General features: G+C 36.9%; 1 protein-coding gene across 5 annotated transcripts in view; it reads left to right on the top strand.

The window, feature by feature from the left end:
* The window catches only part of FLNB (filamin B), an 83,282-nt gene that overhangs the window by 26,088 nt on the left and 43,389 nt on the right, over nucleotides 1-13,805 (top strand). For all 5 annotated transcript variants that reach the window (XM_087954718.1, XM_026677812.2, XM_087954716.1 and 2 more), the window contains exons 2-9: nucleotides 3,098-3,346; nucleotides 4,202-4,299; nucleotides 5,241-5,388; nucleotides 6,667-6,785; nucleotides 7,802-7,879; nucleotides 9,369-9,531; nucleotides 10,618-10,815; nucleotides 12,742-12,879. In XM_087954718.1, the coding sequence (XP_087810844.1) occupies nucleotides 3,098-3,346; nucleotides 4,202-4,299; nucleotides 5,241-5,388; nucleotides 6,667-6,785; nucleotides 7,802-7,879; nucleotides 9,369-9,531; nucleotides 10,618-10,815; nucleotides 12,742-12,879 (1,191 nt within the window). The remainder of the gene's footprint in view (nucleotides 1-3,097; nucleotides 3,347-4,201; nucleotides 4,300-5,240; nucleotides 5,389-6,666; nucleotides 6,786-7,801; nucleotides 7,880-9,368; nucleotides 9,532-10,617; nucleotides 10,816-12,741; nucleotides 12,880-13,805) is intronic.

Below are 13,805 nucleotides of genomic sequence, written 5' to 3'. Positions count from 1 at the left end.
GCCCGCCCCGTTGGGGGGGTGGGGGGAGAGAGAAAGGCGTATTATTACATGAGCCTTTTAAACTCGTGAGAATGGCCTTCCCGGGCAAAAACCGTTTATTTACATCTGGGCGGCCAGGAATCGTTTGCAAAACCGCTTCGCCTTCGCCAGTCCTCTTTGCAAAGCGCCACCGCGGCTCTTTTTGCCTTTCCCTTCCCGAGGCAACGCGGGACTGGAGCCGTGTGGAGCCACGCCGGGAAGTAGGAACTCCTGACTCAGGGGGCCTCCGAGGGGAGGGGAAGGAGGAGAAGAAAGGGGGTGGAAAGGGTGGGGCAGGGCTGATTCCCCCCAAAAATCAGAATTCCAAAGAATATCATGTCTGTCGAAACAAGATGGCGGCGCCCAGCAAACCGGCGGCCCATTAGAAAATGATCCACGGACCGGTACCGGTCCGGGGCCCGGTGGTTGGGGACCCCTGAGGTAGAGTATTCCAGACATTGACCACTCTGTTGCTGAAGTCGTATTTCCTGCAATCAAACATATCTGTACTTGCTTTCTATTTCACTACACTGAAGCAACCTATAGAGATGTGGTAATGGGCATTGGAGAGGCATTTTGATATAGTGGTTAAGGCATCAGGCTAGAAACCAGGAGACCAGGAGTGCTAGACATAAAGCCATATGTGATCTTGGGCCAGTCAAGTTCTCTCAGCCCTAAGAAGAAGGCAATGGCAAACTATTTCTGAAAAACTTTGACAAGAAAACTATAGGGATTTGTATAGGCAGTCTTCAAAAATCATACTAGACCAGTCAGAATTGTCAAGTCAGCAGCCTTGAAATTTAAACTATTAATAATAATCACTTATTCTAGATTTTTCCTACTCCCACATATCTGTTACTTAGAACAGAAGAACAATAGATAGCATCAAACATATGCTTAGCATTTGAAAGATCCCAGGCTCAAATCTTGCATTTCCAGGCCTAGAAATGATTTTTTTTCAGAGCTAGTGGCAGTTAATATAGATAAATATTAACTATCTAATCTAAATAGTATACGTCTTCTCACAGTGCATAATTAACCTCAGGAATTCATTTGCACAAAGCATGGTGATAGCTGCTACTTTGGATGTCTATAAAGGGGAGTTGTATAATTAATGAGGGAGAGAGGTTTTATCAAAGGTTTTGAACAATCAGTTACCTCTGGCCTGAAGTTGGCCTACTTCCAGTAGTCTCTACAAGGACCCACAATGACTACAAACATCCCAGAGACAATTACTTGGACACAGCAAGAAACCAAATGTGAGATGGCCTTGGGTCTTGGCTTAGAATTTTATTTAGGTATGATATCACTGTCTCTGTTCTTAAACAATTAGTTAAAAAAAGTTTTGCTGACAGTTTTAAGCAAGTAGAATTCTGTTGCTCAAACTTTAGGCATTGTGCCATTTAAAGCATTTATTCCATAACAACATTTCGTACAAACTTTTTTTCACTGAAATCTGTAATTAAATTTCAAAACCTTGGGTTAAAATTCAAATGATAACTGCTTTGGCATGAGCTGAAAAACCATCGGTTCAGACCTTTGTGTGATTGTGTTTAATCCTTAGATGTAGTGATTCGTAATCTTCATTGTTCTCATGCAGGACAAGACTCATTCTTGTAAGCCAAGGTCCAGTATTTAAATCAAAACAGAATTGTAATCTGATAGAAGAGCAATTGCCTGGAATTATTAGCTAGTTAGACAATCTTCTTGAAATCTGTATTCCATCTCTTCATTCTCTTCTCTTGGGCTTGCAATCTGCTTCCTGCTCAGTTAAATATTAAGCCAGAGCCTCTAGGAAGATAGGTGAAACATTAAGCCTCAGGAACAATTCATTGTTCGGGAAGAATGATAGTAAATATTTGCTTTCTTTATTTTTATCTATCAAAAATATAGGCTTATCTTCCTGCCCACTGTCACTACCGTGACGGTCCCATGAAGCTATACAAACATTATTTTCTTTCTGAGAAAAGGTATTATGCTAAAGATGATATATTTAGTGCTGTTTGAATTGTAAATAGAGTTCAGACTGGGTAGGCTTTACATTAATAAGAGAATCTACTTTGTGTTTCACTGTAATCCTGATATCAGTTAAATGGGATCAGGCTGCAGATTTTGCAGATCGCTTAGAAATTGTCAGTAGGTCTTCAATATACTATCTGCTGAAATGATACAGTAATATGCTTAAACTTTGTACCTTCATTGCCTGCCTGAGCTAAATTGAATCAAAATTAGGAATTCAAAACCGTTTTTGGTTAGTGGGCCCATATAGGTTATTGATATATCGCAGGGGATGCGATAGTGGGCATGGCCATTCATAAAATATCTCCCCACTGAAGTTGTTCTTCATCCCCTTCTCTTTCTTCATAATGCTTTCTATTAACTTAGCTTAAGTCTGTCTTTTGTTTTGGCAGGCAGCCAAAAAAAGCATTGGGCTGAAAACTCTATACTTTTTATTTTCTATGAAAGCCTCCATGTGATATTTATTTCTGGAAATAAAGGTTATGGTTGAGACTGGTGTTTGGCTTTGCAGTGTGCTCGCTTTCCTTATAATTTTAGTTAAATAATCAGAAATATGGGTATGGAGATTTGACAGATGCCAAGAAAGGAGTCTGTGGTCAGGTTGATGTCCACATGTGCGCAATGGGAATCCAAGCTCCTGACCGTGATTCATTATAGCAGACTAAATACCTTCTTTCACATACAGAAAAGATCCCTGGGCTAAGAACGTCTCACTTAAAAGACAACCCCTAGATACAAACGGGCTACCTATTACTAAAAATGGTGGATGGCATTTTCCTTCCCTGAGCTGACAAACCACTGAAGCTGTGTGTTTTTAATATGTAGCCTGTTTTCAGAAGTTCCTGAAAGCATGGTGCAGCTTTGGCGGACCATCAGCTTGAGGAAAGACAGTGCTGTCTGCCATTTTTAATAATAAGAGCTTCTTTGTAAGTACGAGTTCTGACTTACTTACAGATTCAAGTTAAATACAGAATTAGGAATTCAACTTGTTCTTAACCTGAGGACTGCCTGTATATACGCGACACTTAATGGAATGGCAATTCTCTTTTTCTCTTTTCAGATAGTAAAGCCATTGTTGATGGAAATTTGAAGCTAATCCTAGGCTTAGTATGGACCCTTATCCTCCATTATTCAATTTCTATGCCCGTGTGGGAAGATGAAGGAGACGATGATGCCAAGAAACAAACACCTAAACAGAGACTGTTGGGATGGATTCAAAACAAAATCCCATATCTCCCGATAACAAACTTCAACCAAAATTGGCAAGATGGAAAAGCACTAGGAGCCTTGGTTGATAGTTGTGCTCCAGGTAAGCATCCTGTGGTTTTTCTTTGTACATCACATCTAACAATAATTGAGAGCTTGGACATAAATAACTTTTCTGTAACCTGCATTTTGTGGACTGCGAGCTGTGGGAGAGATTGCATGTAAACAGAACTGTTTTGTACAGTGTTGGTGTTTAATGTCACAAATTTTTTTAAAAAAAAGGCGGCTTTAGGATATACACTACTGTTTTGGGTTTTTTTCTGTTCCAAAATAATGGGGAACCATGCTGTTAATGTTTGACAGCTGGGTTCTTTGGAGACTACCCCCCCCCCCCAAAGCAAAAAGTTTGAGAGTTGTGTATTTTATTTATTTATCTGTATCCCTTTTTTATTATTTTTACAAATAATTCAAGGTGGCAAACATATTCAACATACCTTCCTCCTCCTATTTTCCCCACAAAAACAACCCTATGAAGTGGGTTGGGCTGAGAGTGACTGTTCCAAAGTCACCTAGCTGACTTTCGTGGCTAAGGCTACAATGGAATGAGTTTTCAGAGCTTGTTTTTCAACCATGATGAAAATTGTATTCTTTACTAAGAAAACCTTTGTGCCTGATAAAGATTCATAGAAATTAGTGGTTGTACTGGTTGCCATCGACATCAGAGTTTCTTGAAAAACGGCCAGCTTTGGAATCTTTAGACTTGTTATATTGTAAAAGCAATTTCTCCCTCTTGGGTGGGTTTTGCGCTTCGCTCAGCACTGAAAGCTTTGGCTGGCAATCTCTACTTTCTAATTTAGGATATAGTTGGTGCCATTCAAGTATGGAGTGAGGGGCAGAAACTAAGTGCAATGCTTCTTTAATGACAAAGAATTAACTTTTCCTTAATTCCCATCTTCAGGTCTCTGCCCAGATTGGGAAAATTGGGATCCTAAGAAGCCTGTAAACAACGCTCGTGAAGCTATGCAGCAAGCAGATGATTGGTTAGGTGTCCCTCAGGTATGGAAAAGGGAGAGGCTTCAGTATATCTAAGGAGTAGCCTATAAACTAAATAGCCACATTTGATTAATGCTTAAGAACAACATTATTCACTTGTCAGAATATGGAGTGTGACTAACCCAATAATGTGTTTATGCAAGTAATGTACTTATTGCATGAAATAGAAGTGGCTACTTTGTGAAAGCTTCTTTAGAATATATTTGAATTTGAAGGCTTCATTTTTCAATAATAATACTAATAATAATAACAATAACTAACAATAATAACAACCATTATTATTATTATTTTTACAAATAGTACTAATTCCATTTTTAACTGAAAATTCATTTTGGCTCTGTCAAAATTTCAGATTGATTCTGTTCACAAAAGGATTCAGTTACATCATAGCTTATCAGTGTATAATAATCAATCAGAATGCCTACAGAGCTGCCCAGTTCTCTTTCTATTGTAAAAATAGAAAAAAATATGAGAAAAATATTTCTCATCTGGAAATGTTTGCACTGTAATCCAACCTATCTAAATAGCACCTGAATGAGATGTTGTTAAAGTAGATTAAAGACACTGCATGTGTTTAGGTACATTTCAGATCATGCCATTTATAGTTGCTTTCTTCTGGGAGTGATTAGATATCTAAACATGTTAGACTTAATATAGACTTAACATTTATAGGAACCAGCAGAACATTACACTGAACTTCATCTAACAATGGATTATTAAAAATGTATGGTAAAACTGGTAACACTTCTTCAATTTTGAATGACAGTAATAGTATCATTTTATAGGTAGATTAGACCCTTATGTACAATTTTGAAAAGGCTATTTGCCCTTATTAATGCATTTTGTTAACCATAGTTCCAAAGCTAAGCAAATAGTTAAGGAGCAGGAATGTTGGCAAGGAAGAGGAAGGCCCACTTAACACTGTCCTTTAATGGTTTTTTTAGGTCATCGCTCCTGAAGAAATCATACATCCTGATGTGGACGAACACTCTGTAATGACTTATTTGTCACAGTTCCCCAAAGCAAAGCTGAAACCAGGTGCTCCTTTGAAACCTAAGCTTAATCCAAAGAAGGCAAGAGCATATGGCAGAGGTAAGATACTACGAAATCTGGCTTTTGTCCGTGGACTGGTGTTAAGGTATTATGAGTTTTTTTTGGAGCCCTGTTTTGTTTTGTTTGAATTTGTCTGTGTGGTTTTAGGTTTCATATGTTTTTATAGATTTTTTGTTTGTTTGTTACAGTGTGCAGACTCTATTGGAATTGGGCAGCTGTAAAAATTTTAAATAATAAATAGGCAACACTTGGTATATTTATAACTCTGATGGAAGAGCTAGTTGATTCTTACTATATAGCCAAACATCTATATTTCATTGTGTTCGTTTGGTGCACTGCTAACATTCAGAAATGTGGAATTTGTCCAAAAGGCACTCCTACTTTCATATGAATTCCCCAATCCTGTGAGAACCAGTTCAGCAAGGCTATTATTTTTGTATCTATAATGTTGACACCACATTCTTGAGCAGATTATTGTCTGTGTCCCTAGACTTAAGCCTTTATATTCTATCACTGACAGGTGGATGTAACTAGCTTGAAAAAGTAGATGAAAACATAGAGACAGTTAAGTCATTAGTATTATTTGAAGCAAGATCACATCACCCAAGGAAAGATTTTTTTAAAAAAAGATACACACATACACAGTTCTGAGAAAATGTATAAGTTGGTTTATTGTATATTATAAGCTGTTTTTATTATAAGTAAGCTTGCAGGACTTTTTCAAATGTAGGAGAACTACATTTAGCTTTTCATGAACTCATATTTTGGTAGTTTGTTTGGAGGAACATTTGAACTCTCTAAACAATGAAAAGAATAGTGGACAAAGGTCTCCCTGGAAAAAAAACAAGATTTCTTGAGGATAGAATAATCCAAGACAATGGAAACATGCCTTTGTTTTAAGGAACAAAGCTATCACAATCTGCAGGGATTACGACCATGCCTACTGCAAATTATATGTAGGCAGTTTTCAGCAGTTATTCTTGTGCTAGTTATGTTCTAATTTGTGTATTTTATGGACACTAAAGGGTATGTAGAGGCCTGTATAAATACTTGTTTTAGAAATCTCATAGATATGTGAGGGAGAAGAAAACATTAAAAGAATGGGAATTATTGGTTCAGGAGTATTGGAGCATTGCAAAGCTAAGATTTGCTGGCCACTATTTTGGATGACTTAAGCAAACTTAAATGACATCCATAAAGTTGTCTGCCAGTGGTGATTAGTCATGATAATTTAATTCAGTATTAATTCTGAGAGTGTATCAAGATTCAGTAAATTATATCTTTACACATAAGCATGGTTTTTTAATGTGTTTACAGGAATTGAACCTCATGGAAATATGGTCAGACAACCTGCCAACTTCACTGTTGATACTATCAGTGCTGGTCAAGGTGAAGTAATGGTTTTCATAGAAGATCCAGAAGGAAACAGAGAAGAGGTATGCTTATTGTGGGATCTTGGGTAGAATAAACAATTGCTTCAGATTTTTTCTTGTAATTGGAAAATGGTGATCTTGCACAAGTGTATTTATTTAGAATGAGTTTCATGGGATCATAGTTTGAATAATAGAGTGCATGCATAAGAACTGGGATTCACTCCTTGGTATCTGCAGTTCAGGTATTAAGCTATTTATTTATTCAGTTTTTATGTCTTGTCTGAATTCTTAAAACAGCTGCACAGTTAGAATACAGTATATCAAAAATAGAGGAAGATGCAAAAATGAATGTGAAAATTAACAATTAAAATAATGGAAAAAGAGATGTGTTTGGCAGTTCTAAAGGCAGAGAAACTGGAGGCCAAATAGATCACCCAAAGATTGTTCCTTACATTCTGTGAAGGACGCAGGAAAAGTTGATTGAGCACAGCCTCTTTTGTGTATATCAACAAACTCTAGGAACATCTTCAGCTGTTGATTTTAATATTTAGACCATGTTCATAATGGAAAAAAAAAATTCAGACAGGTCCTAAGCCATTTAGCAATTATAATGGGAGAGCGTACACACTTTGTTATCCTGTTGGTAGGCAAAATCATATCTATTTCAATACACTTTTGACGTATAGATTGGCCTGATTGCTAAGGTGAATTTGTACTGGATTTAGAATTGATATAGGTTTGATTTGCATATTATCATTCTGTTACTCTGATTAGCATCTCTGAGTGACATTTTCGATGGAAATTTAGACTAGAGTAATAATCCAGTAAATAAGTTTTGCAGTGGCTGTTGCATTATAAAATGATATTAGACACTTCCCTAACTAGAAAATTAAGAGTGGCTCTTTCATATAATCTTCCATAACGATGCTGTAATGGAGGGCTCTGTTTCAATGGGAGAATTTCTGCTAGTTGTTTGCGATGAAAGAGATACAGTGTGGTGGAGCATTTTTTCTGAAGGTGCTATTTTAAGCTTAGATACCAATTCTTAGTGAAAATATTGAGCTAATGTTCCTTTTTAGGCCGAAGTGACACCTGATAATGACAAGAACAAGACATTTGCTGTTCAGTACTTGCCAAAAGTTACAGGTCTCCACAAGGTAAGGCAGTTTGAAGACTTTGTACGGAGGGAGGAAAACTAGAACTGGACTGAGAAATGTTTTTGTAAATGTATGGTGGTTGCAGCAATAGTTATGCTTCACAACAACAACTCCTCCTGGAATATACATTTGCCACCCCAGCATCTTGATAGTTTGATCTACCAATTATGAAGCATCTCATCGAAGCAAAACCAAGAAAATTATCTTGTATTTCTGTGGCTTCGTAAAATTTGGCCCAAATAAATTATGAAAGGTTTTGATTTGTTTAGATTCACCTCATCCACTATTATTTAAACTATTAAATGTCTTTTCAGCCATGTCTCTAGGTAGTCCATAACTTACAATTGTAATTGAATCTAGAATTACGGTTGAAAGTCATGTGGCTTTTTAAGTGGGTCACCAGGTGACCATGACTGATTTTATGCCTTTTTTGAAGCAGTCATTAAGTGAATTATCACAATAGTTAATAGCAAATCCAGTGTCCACAGTGGGCATTTTTTTATGTAAACTGGAAAGAAATGCCTGTTTCTAGCAAAAATGTGATACCTTACAGTCATGTAACCATATCAGTTTTAATATAGGTTTTACTCAGGGATTTCAGTGCTTCAGATCCATACCCAAAAAATTGCTTTGGAGGTGGCATGGGTGCAAACTGCATCTCTTAATTCATCTTGGAAGAAGTGTCCCAAAAAAATACACATTTGAGGTATTTTAAGGAGACTCTAGCATAGGGGTTGTTAAACTCAATTTCATTGAGGGTCACTTCAGGGTTGTGTTTGACCTTGGGGGGCTGGGATCGGTGTGGCCAGAGTTGGCATGGCCTGCTCGATGTCACTCATGTTGGGGGTGCCTGTGGCAACTTGCGTGTGGCCCTCCTGAGCTCCATTTTCTCTGGCAGAGAGTTGCAGGAGGCTGTTACAGCCAGAAACCAAGTTCGGGAGCCCATTTTCACTGGCAGAGGCACCGTGGGCTGGTCCCTCACTGTTTCCAGGGTGGCCCCATGGGCCAGATCTAAGCACCATGTGGGCTGGATTGGGTTTGACACCCCTGTTCTAGCAGCATCCCTGTGCTCATTTCAAAGCACCATGTTGATGCTTCCTTAACTCTATTTTCTTCTCAGTGGTGACATTTCTACTGACAATAATTACACTCCAGAGGCATCATTTTCATTACCTTTCTAAAATACGGGAGAATGGGCACCAGCCAAACCTTGGGGATAGGATTGGAGTCTTTTCTAAGAAAAGTGTCCTCAACACAGAAACACTGTCTACACTGCCTCTTGAATGGCAGGGACTCTAAACATGTCTTTTTAAGATGAGCAATTTGGATGAGCTGGTTATGGAAAGAGATGGCTTTGGAGATACTTCAATGCTGTGTGACCACAGCAAATTTTATTGGCCAGGAGATGGTCTGTCACATTTTGCTCAGTTATCAAATGCATTGCAGTAGTCTGTTATATCTAATATGAACATTCTTATTTTTTTTTTAGGTTACAGTTCTGTTTGCTGGCCAGCATATTTCAAAGAGTCCATTTGAAGTAGATGTTGATAAAGCCCAGGGAGATGCCAGTAAAGTAACAGCCAAAGGTCCAGGCTTGGAAACAACAGGAAATATAGCTAATAAGCCTACTTACTTTGACATTTACACAGCAGGTAAGATGGACTAAACAGATTTGTAGGAATATTTTAAAATTGTCTATAATGCCACATTGTAATGAGCTGTAGCAAACTGAAATTGCTTGATATCTGAACCCTTCATTTGCACATTTGAAGATGAAGCAACTAAGATTTTTTGTAGAAATTAAAATTTTATTTAACAATTAAATAAAGTTAATAAGACTATTCATTATTTAATTGATATAGTGACTTTGAAAACTATAGTTTGCAGAATATTTGAACAGCCTTTAGATGTCATAGATTCTGCAGTCTACTTTAGATTAAACCTTTGTGTTCAGAAATCTTTCCTCAGAAAATCACAGATGAAAAATGGCAAATACTTTTTCCAATTTCAGCAAAAAAAAGCCCACAAAAGTTTCCCAGTCTTTTATTAATTTTTTTATTGTTTTATCCTTGACTGGCCAGGTCAATATGACCATTTCTACTAATTCTGCCATATTTACAATTTATTTCTCCATCGTGGGTAGGCCTTTTGAATTGGTGCTCTTTTTGAATTGCATCAGTCATCGTTAACTTGGCTAATGTTTCTCCACAGTCTGCTAGATGATGAAGTAACTAGGTGTGGCATTTTGTTGCTGATGAACTTTGCACGGAAACTTAATTCGTAGTTATCTTTACTTTGCTAAAGATACCAAAGATTTCCCAATCACGATGCACGTCTTAGGCTGTGTTGCAGAAGAAACAGTTGCTTCTTTTGACCTAAATGATTTTATAAATACCTAGTTGGAAAAAAAAAAACTAGTGTTTTTTTTATCCTAGCTTTATTTTGTCTCAGATATTAGGATTGTAGAAAGCTTCTTTCAACTCTGCCAATTTGATTTTTATTTTCAAATTTTATGGCTTCAAACAAATACATTGTGTTGCATATTTGCAATAAATCAGATGCCCTTGAAGGCAAAATTGCATCATATTAAAATCCTATTAATCCTGTATAACTTTCATCCTTCTTACTAATCGATTTTTTAATATTTTGCATTTTTCTTGTCTTCCCTACATAGTGGCCTCTAGCTATATGGTTAATTATGGAAGCTACATTTTGAGCTTATCTTTTCTGTCTTCTAGGTGCTGGTGTTGGTGATATTGGCGTAGAAGTTGAAGATCCTCAAGGAACAAACATTGCTGAGGTTATGGTAGAAGACAAAGGAAATCAGGTTCACCGCTGTGTTTATAAGCCTCTTCAAGCTGGTCCTCACACTGTAAAAGTTGTATTTGCTGGAGAGCATGTTCCAAAGAGTCCTTGGGGTATTCTTGTTGGTGAAGGTATGTTTTAGAGATGGATGAAATATTATATGCATATTCATATTAGCATTTATATGAGTACATATTTTTTTAAAAAAATTACAAATGCAAGCTAATTTTTAAAAAATTATCAACATTCTGGCTTGGTGAAGAGTGATTAAATTATTCCTTGAAAACTCTTTATTAACTAAATGTAATTGATCTGCTATTCTAAATGATCCTATTTTTCTTTTTGGCACTTCTGCAGTAGAGTACCTTCTTGCTATATTTCTTAAACCCACTATATTTTCTTTATTTTTATATCATAGCTCTTTTTTACCCCTTCTGAAATGATACTGGCTTTCTATTCTATCCTTGCCTACTCCTGTGCTTTCAGACCTCTGCTTACTTCTCCTGAGCCACTCTCAATTTGTGGGAAGTTGGACTTCACTGCTATTGACTTCCTAGTTGAGCAAGCTCCGTCGGTAAGATGTGTTCAGGGTGACCATGTATGTGTTGCCTTTTTTATCCCTGGAAATCTATTCTGTAACTTTGCAATTTAAAGAATGCTTCAGAATGTTGCAAGCAATTTCTCAGATTAGGGAGATTCTTGTAAGCAGTCTTCAAGAAGTTGGACTGCCTTACCACAAATAGCCAACTTGGTTGTAGGAGAGTTGAAAGTAGAAAATTATCAATTGGACTTAAACTTTAGCTTGCTGTTCATATCTTCATTCTGCTAAAATGAGCAAACAGACAAACAACAGCTAATGCATAAAGAAAAAATGTTTAGGAAAAGTGAGATGCTATACATGCATGGTCAGAGTAGTTGCTGTGGAGTGTATGCTAATACCTTCAAAGAAAAAGAGGCTGATTGCAAAAAGATATGTACTAGATTGGGCTATTCAAGATGCCTGGGGCATATTCAGAAAAGCTGCAATATCATGATTAGACAAATGCTGATAAGTAGGTTCTTAACTTAAGACAGGGAGAAGCAATATAGTGTCTGCCAAATATTTTGTTTTTGAATTTTTAAACATTGTTTAAAACAAAATAATAATAAGAAATAAGTAGAAAATTAGTATTAGTATTAGCAGCAAGTCAGCTTATAGCTGTGACTTTTTAAGACATTCTTGCAAGAAATAAAAACAGTTGATAGCTGCAGCAAAGTTCTATGTTTAGAACTGTGCACAATTACTTAGGTAAAACTAATTTGGAGTATCAGAGGATATCTTGATATGATTAACTATGCACCCATCATAACAATTTACCAGACAGGCCTTCCCCATGGAACCGCTTTCTTAGAACTTCCCTCATATGTCCTCAGCATTTTAAATGTTCCCTCTGTTGCAAAATGCCCCTGGCTTGATCTTTTCTAAGCTGCCTTCTATCCCCCCTAAAATTTGTGTCTATTAATTGTTCCAATATACTGTATCTAGTAATATTTGAAGACCATTCGCATGTTTCTTTCCTGCTCTATTAGAATTTCCTGTTCCAAGCACATCTCTATGGTGGGCTTGCCCGGATTATTTGGTTAATTTCTATGGATGGTTAATTTCTCTTTTCCTATATTGTGCTTACTTTCTCCTCTTCTTCCTTTCCTTTTCCAAAACACTTGAAACTGATTCTGAAAATTTGTTCAAGCTAGAAAGCTTCATGCTTCTAAAATTGGAGCTTTAGAAATGGGAGTATTTGGTTGCCTTTTACTGTTGTCAGATACATAGCTGTTCTATTGCAACCATTGACAAAAGGCATATTAATATTCAGTATATTTGTATGTGTACAAAGTAAAGACTTTAACCAAGAACAGGCTTCTTAAAACTACAAAATGGTATTCAGGTTTTGCATTTCATGTAATGTCTTATCCATCTTAAAGGAAGCCAAGAGAAGCTGTTCCAGCCTGGCTTGGTTAAATTAAATATCTTTAGGAATCAAAGACTGCATTCATGTCTGTCTGCAATTTGCTTGTAGCCTGCAATCCAAATGCCTGCCGTGCCAGTGGTAGGGGCCTCCAACCCAAAGGAGTTAGGATCAGAGAAACTGCAGACTTCAAGGTTGATACTAAAGCCGCAGGGAGTGGAGATATCCATGTGGCAATAAAAGGACCAAGTAAGTGTTGAACTTTTTTGTTTTTGCATTGCTTTGCACCGTGATATGAGTCTTTTGCAAACAACTCCAATCAGGCACTGATTCTGCTATCTGCATGTTGACTTTGCTTCTCAGGAGAACTCTAGAAGTGAAATAAAGCCCCACTTTTCACTGGGATATTTATTTAATATATGCATAGAAGCAGGAAAACACCAATTTCACTTAAAATAACATATTATTTACATGTTCATGTAGAATTAACTTGAACTGCATAACCCCCTGTGTAATCTTTGATATGGAGTTTTATTTGATGAGGGTCTTGGCCAAAATGTCTATGCAGGAAAATCCTTATTCGATGACAAGACTAAACTTTTAGGAAAACATAACTTTTAAAAAACCAAAACCCTAGTACCCTGATACGCAAAATGGACAGAATAGACTTTTAGCCAAAGTTCAATTCCCCAACTAAAGGAGAGAAGCTACTTTCTATCTCCAACTTGAGATTCCCCCTGTGTGTGTGTGTGTGTGTGTGTGTGTGTGTAGACCAAATTACACAAATCACAATGCATGAATCAACTTTTGGTGGAGTTACTCAACCTTTTTGAAAGAGATATCTTATGGAAAAGTTGATAACCTGCAAGATTAATTTCAGATACAAACATTGACAAAATAGATTTTCATAACAAGCCTGACTTGCTATATTTGGCCAACCTTTTTAACTAGTCTTGAAATAGTTTACATATGTTGAATGCAACTGGTGTGATCATATCAGGTTTTCAGAGCAGTCATTTTTTTCCTTGTCTATAGACTGATAACAAAAATAACTTAGAACATTACGCTTTACATAGGTCCCGGGAGTGGAAAACCATAAACAAACTAGGGTCTTTAAATTGAGACATCATTATTTTTTTTATTCTTCAGCTTAACAAAACTACATCAGTGTGGAA

The sequence above is a fragment of the Notechis scutatus genome, chromosome 2 (genome assembly GCF_049901735.1).
Source record: "Notechis scutatus isolate UNSWTSFEM ecotype Mainland chromosome 2, rNotScu1.2, whole genome shotgun sequence".
NCBI lineage: Eukaryota > Metazoa > Chordata > Lepidosauria > Squamata > Elapidae > Notechis > Notechis scutatus.
The sequence above is the reverse complement of the archived record's forward strand: the minus strand, read 5'-3'. Positions and strand labels throughout refer to the sequence as shown.